At 38.2% G+C, this 15,703-nt stretch overlaps 1 protein-coding gene across 3 annotated transcripts in view; it reads right to left on the bottom strand.

Annotated features, from left to right (window-relative positions):
* Window positions 1-425: 425 nt before the first annotated feature.
* The window catches only part of pvalb6 (parvalbumin 6), a 49,354-nt gene continuing 34,076 nt past the window's right edge, over window positions 426-15,703 (bottom strand). For all 3 annotated transcript variants that reach the window (XM_048198577.1, XM_048198567.1, XM_048198585.1), the window contains 4 exons: window positions 5,300-5,368; window positions 4,801-4,933; window positions 3,144-3,253; window positions 426-1,222 (listed from right to left, as the gene is read on the bottom strand). In XM_048198577.1, the coding sequence (XP_048054534.1) occupies window positions 1,197-1,222; window positions 3,144-3,253; window positions 4,801-4,933; window positions 5,300-5,360 (330 nt within the window). In that variant the 5' untranslated portion in view covers window positions 5,361-5,368 and the 3' untranslated portion in view covers window positions 426-1,196. The remainder of the gene's footprint in view (window positions 1,223-3,143; window positions 3,254-4,800; window positions 4,934-5,299; window positions 5,369-15,703) is intronic.

The following is a 15,703-nucleotide window of genomic DNA, read 5'->3' as shown; positions in this document are numbered from 1 at the left end:
AGATAGATAGATAGATAGATAGATAGATAGATAGATAGATAGATAGATAGATAGATAGATAGATAGATAGATAGACGATAGATAGATAGATAGTAATATAATATAGTAATATATTAACATTTTGTATATTTTGTTGGGTATATTGTTTAATTTTCATTATATACAAAACTGAACTATTAACTAATATGATGTTTATAAAATGTAAGTTTAATATTTTGTCCAATATATGAATACATACATGATAATGTACTGCACAGCAATGACTCATGTGGCCTCCGCATTGATGTCGCATTTTCTTTGTTCAATAATCTCTTGCGATAAGAAGGAAATTTTCACATTATAATCCTACAGATAGATTCAGAATTTTGTATCCCTGTCAGACATACTGTACTTTTGATTCAAACAGATTCATTACACACTGGAACTCTTCGGGCATTGTCTCTTTATTTTTTTTTTCTTTCACAACTTGACCTCTTTCTTCTTTTGGTGTTTCACAAAGGCTTGTTATCAGAGACATGGAGAGAGTTTGGAGGGAAGGTGGGGGGCAGTGGAGAGAAAGATCAATGGGAGAAAGATTAAAATAGACAAGGAATAGTGGACCATGGAGAGTGTGTTGTTTTCTTTTCTATTATATCTACATATTGCCGGCATGAGTTTTTGCCCTGTTAAAGGTCTCTTGATCTATACAATAGCAGAAACACTCACTTTTGTATAAAAAGGAAAATAAATAGCATGACAATGGGAGATTAGAGTGTGTAGGTGATGTATTCAGGAGGGGCGTGTACAAGCGTGTCTGAAGTCCAAAGTATACTTCAGCCGCCCGCATTCCTCAACGGTCCGCGCACTGCTCATGTGACGTAACTTTCGTCATCGGGAGGGTCTGCGGACATCCGCGCACTGTCCACACACAGCCCAATTTTTGTGACTGGTGCATGTGCGAGTGATTTGAGCGTTTGAAAGCAAAGTCCACTAGATGCGTGATGTGCGTTGAACGCGTCTTTCCGCGCTCACGGCCAAAGGAGTTTACTTTCAAAGGCTCGCTCACTCAACTGTGCACGAGCGGAGCGGAACGCAGAAAATGAAGTATACCCGGGCCTTAAGTGAGTGTCTATGTGTGTCTGTGCTTCAGGGGTGTATTAGGCTGAGGTCAAGGTCAAGGGGTCATGAGGTATGAACAGGCCAAGAGTCCGTGACACTTATTCACGAACCAGAGCAGCAAACTCTGAAACAGAAAGAGAGAGAGAAATTATTAGTAGTTCACGATGAAAAAGGTACATAATGTGGTTTAGTAAAAGCATCATGTCCATAAGACTGTGACTAAAATAGTTTTAAGTGCAAAAATAAAAATAAAATACAAAAGGAATTGCGACAATTTTAAAATCTAGTCAGTTTGTATGCATTTGTAGATTTGCAGAATCGTGGAATTTGGTTGATGATATTTATATGGCCAAAAACTAAGATGAAATTCTAATAGCTTATGTGAAGGAAAATTTAATTTGAATTTTTAAATAAACATAACTAACATTCCTTTTTCTTGCAGGGTTAACATTTGATTTTGAATTAACATTGTCATGCTTTTGAAAACTAAATGTCCCTACCACCAAAGTGTGTCTGAATGTGTGTTTAAATACAGCAAATAAAGGAAACAAAACTAGATGCTGAATATAATGAGAGAGCTAGACAGCTGTCTGAGTATATAAATATAGCTTCATGACCCTAGTAACAAACTGAATCCAAATTTGCTTTTGCCTAGTAACATAAGAAGAACCAATCATATTAGAGAAAATAATGAATGTAATGAATCATGTCATGTTTGTCTACCACTTAGTCTATAAAAACTGTTGTACTCTTTTGATCAGGGGGAATTCTCTGAAATTGGTCCGAGATCCTTTTAGAAGTTTTTATTGTGGCGGCAAAACATATAAAGCAATGCAATTGAGAGATGGACAAATGAAAGTTCCTCAAAAGTCAGATGGATCACATTTGACACTCACATTTTATGATTTTTCTTAAAAATATAACCAATCAGTAAAACTAAGTCACTTTGGTCCAGTAGTTGTTTATCTGGAAATATTACAAACAATATAAAAGTTATTCTTACGTTTGCTTTACAAAATTAACATAACTTGATAGGCGACGTTTTTAGAATTAGACTAAAAGGCCTTTTACTTGCTGAAAAAATATAAACTATCAATCGGACAACAGAATGTAGTATATTGCGCACAACAGGTTTTTCAGCAAAGTTTTGATCATGTTTACAGTTTAGAGGCTTTTAGAAGTGTGCGTATTAAATATGACACAGTAGGCTAGATACACTCTAAAAATGCTGGGTTAAAAACAACCCAAGTTGGGTTGAAAATGGACAAACCCAGCAATTGGGTTGTTTTAACCCAGCGGTAGGGTTAAATGTTTGCCCAACCTGCTGGGTAGTTTTATTTAACTCAACTATTGTTTAAAAATTACTGTATTGCTTAATTAAAATTAACCCAAAGTATGTTGGAAATGAACATTTATTAATGTTCAATGAATAATTATTAAACAATAAACATTTATTAAATTGCTTATTAATACATTTATATTAATAAACTATTAAACTATTAAATTTATATTAATAAAATATTAAAGCTTATTAATAAACATTCACCTTTTGTCTATTATTGTTGCCTCTAATTGCATCTGGTTTTTAATTTCCCAACTATTTTGGGTTCATTTTAAGCTAGCCATATAGCAATTTTTAAACAATAGTTGGTTTAAATAAAACTACCCAGCAGGTTGGGCAAACATTTAACCCAACCACTGGGTTAAAACAACCCAATCGCTGGGTTTGTCCATTTTCAACCCAACTTGGGTTGTTTTTAACCCAGCATTTTTTAGAGTGTACACAGTATTCATAGTTATTTTTAATCTGTATGCCTATTCAAACTGAGGCATGTTTGGATTTGAAAATTACACCACTAGTCTAACACATATTACACTTATATAAAGGGCTAGAAAGTTTTTTTATTTATTTATTTATTTAAAAAAAGTATTTTCTTATCTTATCACTTATCAAGCAAGCCAGGACTCCCACTGTTGCTCCCTCAAAAAAAAAAAAAAAAAATGCACAACGCCCCTGGAGTTACGGTATATTCCTTTCATTTTACCTTCTGCTCCAATCTTTCCATCTCCGTCTTTGTCCGCAGCCTGCAGGAATGCTTTGGTCTCCTTATCGGTCAGGTCTCTCCCATCTGTAGCAAAACCCTTCAGAACAAACCTGCAGAGAGGAAACAGAGCGAGTCAAACACCTGTCAAACCTCTTGTTTACTCGCCTTTATTCTGAGAGTTTCAATTATAAATGTTACGGGTTACAAGCAGTGGCGTAGAGCAAATCCGCAGGCCCCCCCCATAAACCACAAGTCTGAGGGGGTTTGGGTGTTTAATTTAGCCTACTTGTTTATTTGCTCATTTATTTAATAATTTAATTGATTGTATTAGCACGAGAAATGACGCGCGCAGAAAAATCTTATGTCACAACATTGGAAATATTTCCATTTTAAACCATGAAGGCGAGCCAGTGGATATCACAGAAGCTATGCGCAAATTTTGCGTGACAGTTATACCCCAGACAATTATTCTCTACAGAAAGTGAACGTTTTTTGACATCTGACATTGCATTAACGGCCAATATTCTCTCAGAGACGATGAGAGCTGAATCTACTTTGTGCTGTTAACTGATAACTGTCTTCATTTATTTTCTTAATATTTCTCTTGTGGCACATACAGTGAAAAAAATGAGAAGAGAAGTATTTTGTGTTAAAGGTCCCGTTCTTCGTGATCCCATGTTTCAAACTTTAGTTAGTGTGTAATGTTGTTGTTAGAGTATAAATAAAATCTGTAAAATTTTAAAGCTCAAAGTTCAATGCCAAGCGAGATATTTTATTTAACAGAAGTCGCCTACATCGAACGGCCAGTTTGGACTACATCCCTCTACTTCCTTCTTTAATGACGTCACTAAAACAGTTTTTTGACTAACCTCCGCCCACAGGAATACACAAGAGTTGCGTTTGTAGAGTGTGTTCGTCGAAACGCTGTTATTTTCATCCCGCAGTCCAATCACCGGGTCTGATTCCGGCTCAAATTGATAGGGTAAAATTAAAGACATGTTTACAATAACACTGAGCGCATGCATCTCCACGTTATGGTAAGAGGCGTGACCTTTCCGGGCAAGATGCGCTAAGCTTCTGTCGAATCACAACACAGGAACCGCTGGCACAATCAGAACTCGTTACGTATTTCTGAAGGAGGGACTTCATAGAACAAGGAAGTCATCAGCCCGTTTTTATGACAGTGGAAACAGCGGTATACAGATAAGTAAATTATGTGAAAAATACTGTGTTTTTTTACACGTGAAACATGAACACATGTTATATTGCACACTATAAACACAATCAAAGCTTCAAAAAACCACGAAAAACGGGACCTTTAAACAAGTCATTTTTGAAATGAGGAGTAACCTAATCTAACATCTTTTTGCCTATTATCCTCACATTGTGTCAGTGCAGGGCAAATTAATTGTAATATTAATTTAATAATAAAAGTAATCTAATAATAATAATAATAATAATTTAATACGTTAATTGGAAACAGCAAATCCTCTGATGATATGGCTGATATATAGCATTTGACGATATCTCGTATGGCTATCTTACATAGCTACACAATATCGTCTTATATCGGTGCTACCTAGCACGGGGGGTTTATCGCGTTTATTGTGTTTTTTTATTATTAATTTTTGTAGTGTAGAAATGGTGTAAATCTTACTTAAGTTCCTCTTCTTCTATAAATCCGCTATTGTCAGCATCCAGGACATGGAAAGCCTTTTTCACATCGTCAGCTGACTTCGCCTTCAGTCCGACCATCTCAAAAAACCTCTTGTGGTCGAATGAGTCGACGGCTACGAGAAGATCACAACACAGAGAATCAGTGACGTTTTGTCTGGAAACTATGAAAAATTAGCCTGAAAATGGAACACCTCTTTTATCTTGAGCGCTTCAACTCTCAATTCTGTGTTATGCATGAAACACCGCGAAAGATGCAAAACGTGATTACAATGGCCAAAGATGTCTGTCTAGAGCCTGTTTACGTATGGAAAACAGCAAAGTGAAATGCAAAGACATGTTCTGTGTGAATGGCCCCCTAGAAAGAAGTGATTTTAGAAAATGTATAACAATTATAAAGATCTATTTGTTAATTTCATCTATTTGTTTTTCAAATCATATATTAGAGTACATATGTAGATGACAAGGTGGATCACATTTACCTTTAAATGCATCCAGTGCTTTCTTAATGTCATCAGAGTTGAGGATGCTGTTCATCGCCATTTCTACAACTGCAAAAAGAGACACAAGCAGAGGAAAAATAAAATAAAATAAACAGCGATATACTGTATAGTAGAAAAGCAATGCAACGTGAAACAATGCATTAAAGATGCATTAAAAGAAGATGCATTAAAGAGAAGGAACTGATAAAAGGCCTTCAAAAAGTTATAAATTTTGAAATGAGTGTTGAGGGGTGAGAGAATGCCAAACATCTGACGTGTGATTCTTTTAAACCACACAGCTCAAGTTCAACTCCAGATCAAAGAAGAAAACATCTCGAAGGCTTCTAAATCTGTCCTCTCTGCTTCTTTCTACCTCAACCAATTGATAGTCCTTCACCTGACCACAATAAAAAAAAAAAAAAAAAAAAAAAAAAAAATCCTCATAGTCATTTTCCCCACACCCGGCAGTATGCGTAATGTGCAGGTGTGCAGTGAAAGTACAGACTGTATTTTTTGCTTTCAGCTGGCTCCTCGTTCCATTGATCTGGATCAGTTGGAGGTCAGCTGGGCAAAAACAAGCTTCAGCTCTGCTGACTGGAATGCAGCGCGGCTGCTGACTTTCCTCAATGACGCTTGGTACAGCGAGATCTGTCTGCTCAATGCATGTGAAGGTCTAATGCGCTGGCAAAGCCAAACATGCCAATACAACAGTTTAGCAACCAACAAAATGCACAGAGAAGTTTAAGCAAAAATCATTTATGGTAAAATAATAATAATAATAATAATAAATTAGCTGTTTCCATATATTCTAAATTATAAGAACATTTTAAAGCTGCAGTCTGTAACTTTTTTTGGTTAAAAATTATCCAAAATAATTTTATACATAACCAGCCAATGTTCAAAACTATCTCCTTACCTTAGCCCGATTCACAACGGTAAGCTTGTAATAATGTTTTATAATTAAATCGGTACTGGTGGGTTTCCGTGGGAAATTCAAGCATGCAGCTGTTCGTCTTTACGTCACGTCTGTTTAAGCCGGGCACACATTTAACGACTAGCTAAAACATTCTAAGGCTGTGCTCAACACACAGCGATTGTTTCCTGCGACTGAAGCAGACTTAAATACCGACTGTAATCGCCGATTGAACGCAACTGGCTCTGACTGGACGCGTTTGGGTGCGATCAGTCATAAGTATCAATTTACATTCATAATCGGCCTTACAATCTTTAAGTGTGTGCGCGGCTTTACATGAAGGAGGAGTCCTAACTAGTAGCTATATGGCATGTGACGGATCATAAATAGCCTTTTCTCACAGCAGTTGCAATAATCAAACTTATTATTTTGATGGCAGATTGTAATCCAGAAAGGTCCAAATGACAATCATCAGCGACAACTGGAGATTCACCCGTAGTCAAAATCAAAAGACTTCGGACTGTGGAGTGGCTACAGAAATGAACGCTAATACACACTAAATACACAGTCACGCATTGCTGATGTTGTTAACATTAACAATTTGAGAACAAAGTACAGTATAACAATAATAATAATTTGCACTGCTTGACGCGATCCGAGCTAAGCGATCGTTAGATTTAAATCACCGTTGGCAGCACGATTTACTGTAATGCTTTTTTCTCAGTTGGTCAGTGACTTTTGATCAGGTGCCATTTTCCAATGAAAATTCTTATTTTGGTCATACTTCCAAGATGTAGAATCTGTGATTACCAAATTAATACCAAATTAAAACTAAAATACTTTCCTTTCTTTGTGTTTTCAGTTAGCCAACCTGCTTTAGCAAAACTCTTTAGCTTCAGCATGAAAGTCCATTATCAGGTACTGAGGAAGGGGGATGGGATCTTGAATGATCTGAGCAACATGTTTTCTGAAGTATTATTAAACAACGTTAACAAATGTTGTTGGCAGAGCTTCTTTATTAAATAATCATGTAGTTTATACACTTGGGTCTTGAGAAATTTGCAAAAGGGCAACTAGTGTGTGGCTGTTCATTTATGAAAGATTGTGTATGTATGCTAATGCATGTACAGTTTACAAAAAAATATAAAGCAGCACAACTGTTTAATAATAATAAGAAATGATTCTTGAGCACCAAATCATCATATTAAAATGATTTCTGAAGGATCATGTGACACTGAAGACTGGAGTAACGATGCTGAAAATTCAGCTTTACCATCACAGGAATAAATTACAATTGAAAATCTATTAAAATAGAAAACAGTTATTTTCAATTGTAATAATATTTCACAGTATTACTGTTCTTACTGTATTTTTGATCAAATAAATGCAGCCTTGGTGAACATAAGAGACTTTCAAAAACATTAAAAAATTTCCTGCCTCCACACTGTGCTCTGAGTGGGTTTCATTACGTAACATTGATGGGTTGTGTGTGGTGCTCATCAACCTACAAGAGCTCTGCTTGGACCAATCCAGAGAGCTGGATGAGCTGGAATATTACACATCTGTCATTTAGATTATGCATTTATCAAAAAATTACCCTAAAACATATTACAGGACAATCTCTGTAATGCAACCTGGGATATAAAATAACTTGTTTCTTGCAATGCTGCTACTGCATTGTTCACTTTTCTCAGGGTTTGAGCCACAATCTTTCAGTTATCTTTAGCCAATAGGCTGCACCACCTCTAAACTCTCCTTCAGTGCTGCATCAGTATACCAGACAGCACGTCTACTGGAATGAGAATCTAATTATAAAACTCATTGTTCTGAGAATACTAAAGGAAAAAACTGAAAGACACAAGAGACATTTTTCCCCTAGGGAAAAAATTATAATCCATGAACCAAACCAACCAGCTACGAGGTGAATCACAACACTACAAACTTTGACTAGAAGCAAAAAAAGTATTTGGAAATCGGACAAAAAAAATTGTCGGCGAATCTCCCAATCCACCACATCCCAGAGGTGCTCTATATGGGATTTAGATCTGGTGACTGTGGAGGTCATTTGAGTATAGTGAACTCATTGTTTCTTGTTCAAGAAACCAGTTTGAGATGATTTGAGTTTTGTGACATGGTGTGTGTGACGAGCAGGGCGGGCGAGAGCCGTGAGGGAACGGCGCGAGGCCGGTGACGCGAGTGATAATGAGCGTCACCTGCGAGGCGTGCCGACCTCGAGTCTCTCACGGAGGAGCTCCGGAGGCATAAAAGGAGGAGCGACATCAGTGAAGGACGAGAGAGGACCAGGCCTGGACTTTATGTTATGTTTTATTATGTTTGTGTGGCCGGCAGACGTCCGCGAGGGTCTGCCGGCATTACTTTCGTTTTGTTCTTTGTTTATTTTGGTATTAAAGTTATGTTGAATGTTCGCCGGTTCCCACCTCCTTCTTCCCATATTTACGAACTGTGTTACAGTGTGTTATCCTGCTGGAAGTAGCCATCAGAAGATGTGCTCATGAAGGGATGGACATGGTCAGCAACGATACTCAAGTCGGCTGTGGTGTTTAAACAATGCTCATTTGACACTTATGTGTCCAAAGTGTGCCAAGAAAATATCCTCCACATCATTAACCCACAACCAGCCTGAACCGTTGATAGAAGGCAGGACTGATCCATGCTTTCATTTTATTTACACTGAATTCTGAACCTTTCTGAATATTGCAGCAGAAATTAAGTCTCATCAGACCAGGAACACAATCCTGATCTCCACACACATACAGTAAATACTCACAGACATAAGGACAGGTAAGTAGAGATGAAGGTGAATGGCATTTCAATGACATAAGGGGCTCTAAGAATCAGAAACAGAATCCTGAATATTATTCATACTTTGCTGCAAGAATTGACTGACGTTGCTCCGTATGCATAAAAACTCTGAGATTACTTTGTGCAAACTGAGCCGAATGTTAAGTCTGTTCATTTCTCCTACAAAATAATGTTTTTCCTCACTCTGATAAGCCAAAGAAACTTTCAGTGAGAAATGTTCTGGTTTGTGACCCCTGATGAATAATTCAACTTAAATGAGAGCAAAGTTTTGAACAGGTGCTCACAGACACAATGTTCTGTAAACATGGGCCTCATCTGAGGCGTCGCTGTTTTTAATGCAGGTCTCACTTGAGGTTAAAGGTGTAAGACACGGGGAACACAAAGAGGAGGGAGAGAGAAAAATGTCCCGGTTCCACTGTTTTTGTTCGTATACTTCACTGCATCTGTTTTAGAAAATAAAATAGTGTCCTGCTCCAGGCCTGGATTAAAGTGTGCCTTTACAAAATCTGCTTATATCATTAATCTCTGTTTCTCTCTACAAACTCCTTCCTCTCTTATATCTGATTTTATTTCCTAATTTTCACACCCCTCTCAGAGATGTCATCAGCCCTCTTTGATATCTCTCCTCCCCCTCCCATCAGTCTCTTGATATGCATCTCTCTTTAATGATCCCATTCCCTCTGTTTCCACCCTCATCCACTCCTCTTCACTCTCTTCTTAAAAAAAGAAATCACTCATTCAACAAAAAAATACCTTAGTGTGTCTTCTTTTTGGGAAAAAAGAATTTACAATACGACCATTTGAAATTCCATTCACACAGAAATATGATTCACATAAAATCTATGCGATACTGCACTTGCTAACACTAGATCTGCGAGGGATGACGCTACAAGCCCTCTAGAAGACTTTTTCTTCCTTGTGTCTTTCATGTCTCAAGCTATTTGTTTCCCAGAAGGCACCGTTCTTCTTGTAAGGCTTTCCCCTTTCCTCCCACCTCAAAGTCTCCAATTCCCCTTCCTGAGGGCTAATTTTATCTCTCTCTCTCTCTCCTTGTAGCTTGGTGAGACCCCAGGGCCCTGGAGAATCATCTCTAATCCTGCAGCATCACTGGGCGTAACTGTCAACCCTCATGAGCCTCGCCGGCAGCAGGGCCAGGGAATGTCGAGATTGCCGGAGATGGAGATGAAAGGAGCTCGAGAGGGAGGAATTGGCAATGACAGCCACTGCTACAGCACATCTGCCATGTGGAGAGCTGCACTTAATGCCCTGATCAGAAACACGTTTGACCTCTAGTCTTAGTCAAAACCTCAAAACGGTTATATTTAACTCACTGTAGCACTTACAAATATAGCAGGTCAAGGGCAATACTACTGCACTGAGTATTTACTGAAGTGTCACATATCATAAGAGTGTGTGTTGGGGAAGCTACTTTAAAAGCATAGCTCCCATTCACTTTTCAACGAGCTACTAAGCAAAAAAGTGAGCAATATCTTAAAGGGTTAGAACATCCAAAAATTAAAATGTCATCATTTACTCACCATCACGTTGTTCCAAACCTGTATGATTTCTTTTGACTACAAATGTTTAGACCTTATGTAGCTCCGCCCTTTTCAGTGCTGCGCTCATTGTGTTTTGTCTTCCGGTCTATATTTCCACAGCATGAAGGTAGGATCTTACGGATTTATGAATGAACCACTCGTTTTAAAATCTTCTCGGCCTACTGACATTTGTTATGACGTTCGCTTAAAACAATGCTCATGATAATTTTTGTTAACTCAACAATAAGTAAATCTACTTCACCACCAGCTAATTACTCTTCGACAGTGATGCCGCAGAAATATACAGAGGTGAATATACATCCAGGTGCGCTTGCACCGTGGCACATTTCTATTTACATGGCGGAATTTTCAAGCAGAAAGACTGAACGCTTCTCCAGAGAGGAAACGGATCTGCTCATGCACAAGGTTAAAGCGTTGTAATCCTTTTATTTTTAATATATGGCACACTGCTGCGAGTCCCTGTGTGTGTAACAAGCAGATACGTGCATTGTGTACCTGCCTATAGGAGCATATTACTAACGCGCTCTTTAAATAACAAAAAAAATAAATAAATACTGCGCCATTGACTTTATTGATGGCATTTTGAATGCACAGAGATACCGTGACAAGATCCTGAGGCCCATTGTTGTGCCATTCATCCACGAGCATCACCTCACGTTGCAGCATGATAATGCGCGGCCCCATGTTGCAATTCCTGGAAGTCAAGTCAAGTCAAGTCACCTTTATTTATATAGCGCTTTTTACAATGCAGATTGTGTCAAAGCAGCTTTACATTGATAACTGGTACATAATTTTTGCTGCACAGCAGCTCTTAAAGAATAGTGTCAATGCAGGCAGATCAAAGCACTGTTGAATAAATGTCAAGAATACTGCTGAATATCAAATGAAAACAAATGGAAGCTGAAAACATCCCAGTTCTTGCATGGCCAGCATACTTACCGGACATGTCACCCATAGAGCATGTTTGGGATGCTCTGGATCAGCGTATACGACAGCGTGTTCCAGTTCCTGCCAATATCCAGCAACTCCGCACTGCCATTGAAGAGGAGTGGACCAACATTCCACAGGCCACAATCGGTTCTGATCAACTCTATGCGAAGGATATGTGTTGCACTGCGTGAGGCAAATGGTGGTCACACCAGATACTGACTGGTTTTCGGACCCCCCCAATACAGTAAAACTGCACATTTTATTGTGGCCAGCCTAAGGCACACCTGTGCAGTAATCATGCTGTCTAATCAGCATCTTGATATGCCACACCTGTGAGGTGGATGGATTATCTTGGCATAGAGAACTGCTCACTAACACAGATTTAGACAGATTTGTGAACAATATTTGAGAGAAATAGGCCTTTTGTGTACATAGAAAAAGTTCTTTGAGTTCAGCTCATGAAAAATGGGGGCAAAAACAAAAGTGTTGCGTTTATAATTTTGTTCAGTGTATAAATATGACAAAGGTAAAACATGGATGAGGATCTCAATTAGGGCTCAACTGGTGCTAGCAACACTATCAGGTAACATACAGGAGACAGTAATATTGGAGTGCTCTGTAAGCTGCTCTGGATGAAAACAAATGAATACATGTAAAATTTTGTCCTGCTAAAGAGCTACTTGTTGGAAAAAAATGCTTTTTAGGGGAAAAGCTACACTTAAAACAGCTGAGCTACTGTCATGCTACTGAAAAATGTAGTTTTCATAATGATGTACGCACACATAATGGCATTCAGAAAACGTTAAAACAAAGTAAATATAATAAAAGTAATAAATTAGAAAACAAAGGCCACGTACACTCTGCAGCTAAATTCGGTTGTCGGTTCACCTTTTAGTGCTTAATCGCGTTCTGTACACAGTTCAGTAAAATACGGGAGTGACAACCGCATCCTACAACCGTATTAACTCCCGAAAAATACAGGGAGTGACAACCGCATTTACAGAAATTCTATGCAGTGTGTACGGAACCGAACTGAACAGCTAGTTGTTAATGACGTTTACGTGCACCGGTGTAACGTGTGTTTCTCTTTTATGCGCGGCGAATCTCAGGGAAAGCACATTCATGTCCGCTCACTTTAATAACTCCATAAACCCGTTTGCTTTATGAGACGAGCTTAAACAACAAGCTTATAATGAGTGACCATGGCAACACAGAACGAAAGCGGCGCACTGTGTGAAACTGGCTATACAAGCATAAACAAAACACGACGCCTCCGTCGACTGTGTTAGTGTGTTTAGTTAAATTGCTGAAAATAACGAGTGTTTTGTCACTTTAATATTACTTTGGTCACGATAATGGATACCAAACACGAGAGACGCCAGAACGTCACTATGGTTTCCAAGCTGTCAATCATCACATTTTCGAGAGTGAGTCGTGTTCCGTACACACATGTAATGATAATATAGGGTATTCACTCCCGCATTTAAATGCGGTTGTCACTCCTGAAACTTACAGTGTGTACGTAGCCAAAAAGTGGGGTCTTTTTAATCTTCTCTTAATAATTGTGGTAATCTCTAGAAAGGGATGGTTTCAGTGCACAAGAACTGGTGACTCCCTGGGCAGTGCGCTGACTATTGAACTGAGGAGCAGATTGAAACACCCTAAAGCCTCACTGAAGACTCGACGAGGGGTGGAGAAGCAGCGAACGAGTGCATGTCTAAAACAAGAGGAGGGAGAGCTGGAGAGACATCAAAGGCACTGAGTGCATGAGAACGAGAGGAAAAGACAGTCCGGCGCTAGAAGAACACAGCGTGAAGAGGAGTGAGATGCTTTTCAAACAGTTGAGTTGGTGTTTGCAGAGCCCATCTCGCTCTGACAGCTTCTGATGAGCTGCACACTGAGGCTGACAATGAGAGATGCCAACAGACCAGACCAAACCACATCAGATCAGATCAGACAAGACCTGCCCATCTGAGCTCAAACCAGCCTGTTGATTAGCCAAGACTAGACAAACTTTGTTTTAATATACTGGTTTTGATCTGGTTTTACGCAGTCTGTCGCAGTCTATTAAGTCATTAATATTATTCAATCAACAACACTGACAAGAAAATGAGAAACCCACTTACTGCGCTTCATTTATTTCTTTGTTTATTATTGCTGACTATTTACTTCAGTAATTACTTACAATCACTTGGGGCTATGCTGATTTAATTGAAAAAAATTGAAGGCCATAATTTGAATTTAATTGTTTTTATTTCTATCAATAATAATTTAATAAAAGAGGGTGTTTAATAGCATATTGGATTTGCTGTGGTATCGAGAATAATGAAATGTTACTTGGTTTTTACTACTGTAATTTTAGGAAGACAGTCACAAACTATCAATACTCTCAAACTAAGACTATATGACCCCTGTTGGTCACAACAAGAAGTGCATGACGAACAGCAAAACACGTTTTCAAAAAATTATATAAAAAATTAACGTATGTATGGTGTATTTTGTGTGAGAGGTGTGTGGATTATAGCTTTTTATAGTAACTACTCTTCTCATAAGAAGTAGTGTAGTGTAACAAAAAATATTAAAATGACACACTACTGTTCAAAAGTTTGGGTTTGGTAAGATTTATTTATTTATTTAAAGGTGCCCTAGAACTTTTTTTTAAAAAGATGTAATATAAGTTTAAAAAATAAATAAGTAATTAGAAGTTTCAGCTCAAAATACCCCATAGATTTGATTTAATTCATTTTTTTTACTGCCTATTTTGGGGCATCATTATAAATGAGCCGGTTCAGGGCTACTGGCCCTTTAATTCTCATGCTCTCCGCCCACTGAGCTCGTGCTTGCCTTGAACAGTGCATACACAAAGTTTACACAGCTAATATAACCCTCAAATGGATCTTTACAAAGTGTTCGTCATGCATGCGTTGGATTACAGTATGTGAGTATTGTATACTGTTATATTGTTTACATTTGATTCTGAATGAGTTTGAGGCTGTGCTCCGTGGCTAACGGCTAATGCTACACTGTTGGAGAAATTTATAAAGAATGAAGTTGTGTTTATGCATTATACAGACTGCAAGTGTTTAAAAATTAAAATAGCGACGGCTCTTGTCTCCATGAATACAGTAATAAACGATGGTAACTTTAACCTCATTTAACAGTACATTAGCAACATGCTAACGAAACTTTTAGAAAGACAATTTACAAATATCACTAAAAATATCATGTAATCATGGATCATGTCAGTTATTATTGCTCCATCTGCCATTTTTCGCTATTGTTCTTGCTTGCTCACCTAGTCTGATGATTCAGCTGTGCACATCCAGACGTTACCGGCTGCCCTTGTCTAATGCCTTTCATAATGTTGGGAACATGGGCTGGCATATGCAAATATTGGGAGCGTACACCCCGACTGTTACGTAACAGTCGGTGTTATGTTGAGATTCGCCTGTTCTTCGGAGGTCTTTTAAACAAATGAGATTTATATAAGAAGGAGGAAACAATGGAGTTTGAGACTCACTGTATATCATTTCCATGTACTGAACTCTTGTTATTTGACTATGCCAATATAAATTAAATTTTTTATTCGAGGGCACCTTTAAGAAGTCTCATCTTACCGACCTCAAACTTTTGAATGACAGTGAAGCTGTCTTTTTCAGCTGGTTTAATTATGAAAAGCTTGTTGTGTGCTAAGCTAGTTTCAAAGTAACGCCATCGCTGCTGCAGACCAGAAGATGAGGTGATTGAGGTGATCATGTGATCATGCTGTAGTCAGGCTCACTGAATAAAACAGAAGCTAAAATACAACAAACTAATGGAAAGTACTGATTTCGATTTCACTCAGACATTCACACGCGATGCAGGCAAAAACATGACACAGAGCGACTGGTTCATAACCGGATGCCTCTGGCAGCTTTGTAATGGGAATACAGTATTCAGTGACAGAAACACAGTCGCACACACACAAACGCTTATTATTCATACTGTCTCAGAGATCAAGAGAAAATAAGAAACAAAAGGAAATCATTAAAGGAATATTCTACTTTGCTTTCATCAAGAATGAACACACAGGAGAGAGGAGGAAACAGAAGCACCAACAACAAATATAGCTTTGAAAAAAATACTGGAAGTAAAAACACATTTTGTAAAGAAGTTAAGCAAGGTCAAGTTTGAGGACCT

This window comes from Megalobrama amblycephala, linkage group LG1 (genome assembly GCF_018812025.1).
Source record: "Megalobrama amblycephala isolate DHTTF-2021 linkage group LG1, ASM1881202v1, whole genome shotgun sequence".
Lineage (NCBI taxonomy): Eukaryota > Metazoa > Chordata > Actinopteri > Cypriniformes > Xenocyprididae > Megalobrama > Megalobrama amblycephala.
This window is presented reverse-complemented; position numbering and strand designations above follow the sequence as displayed.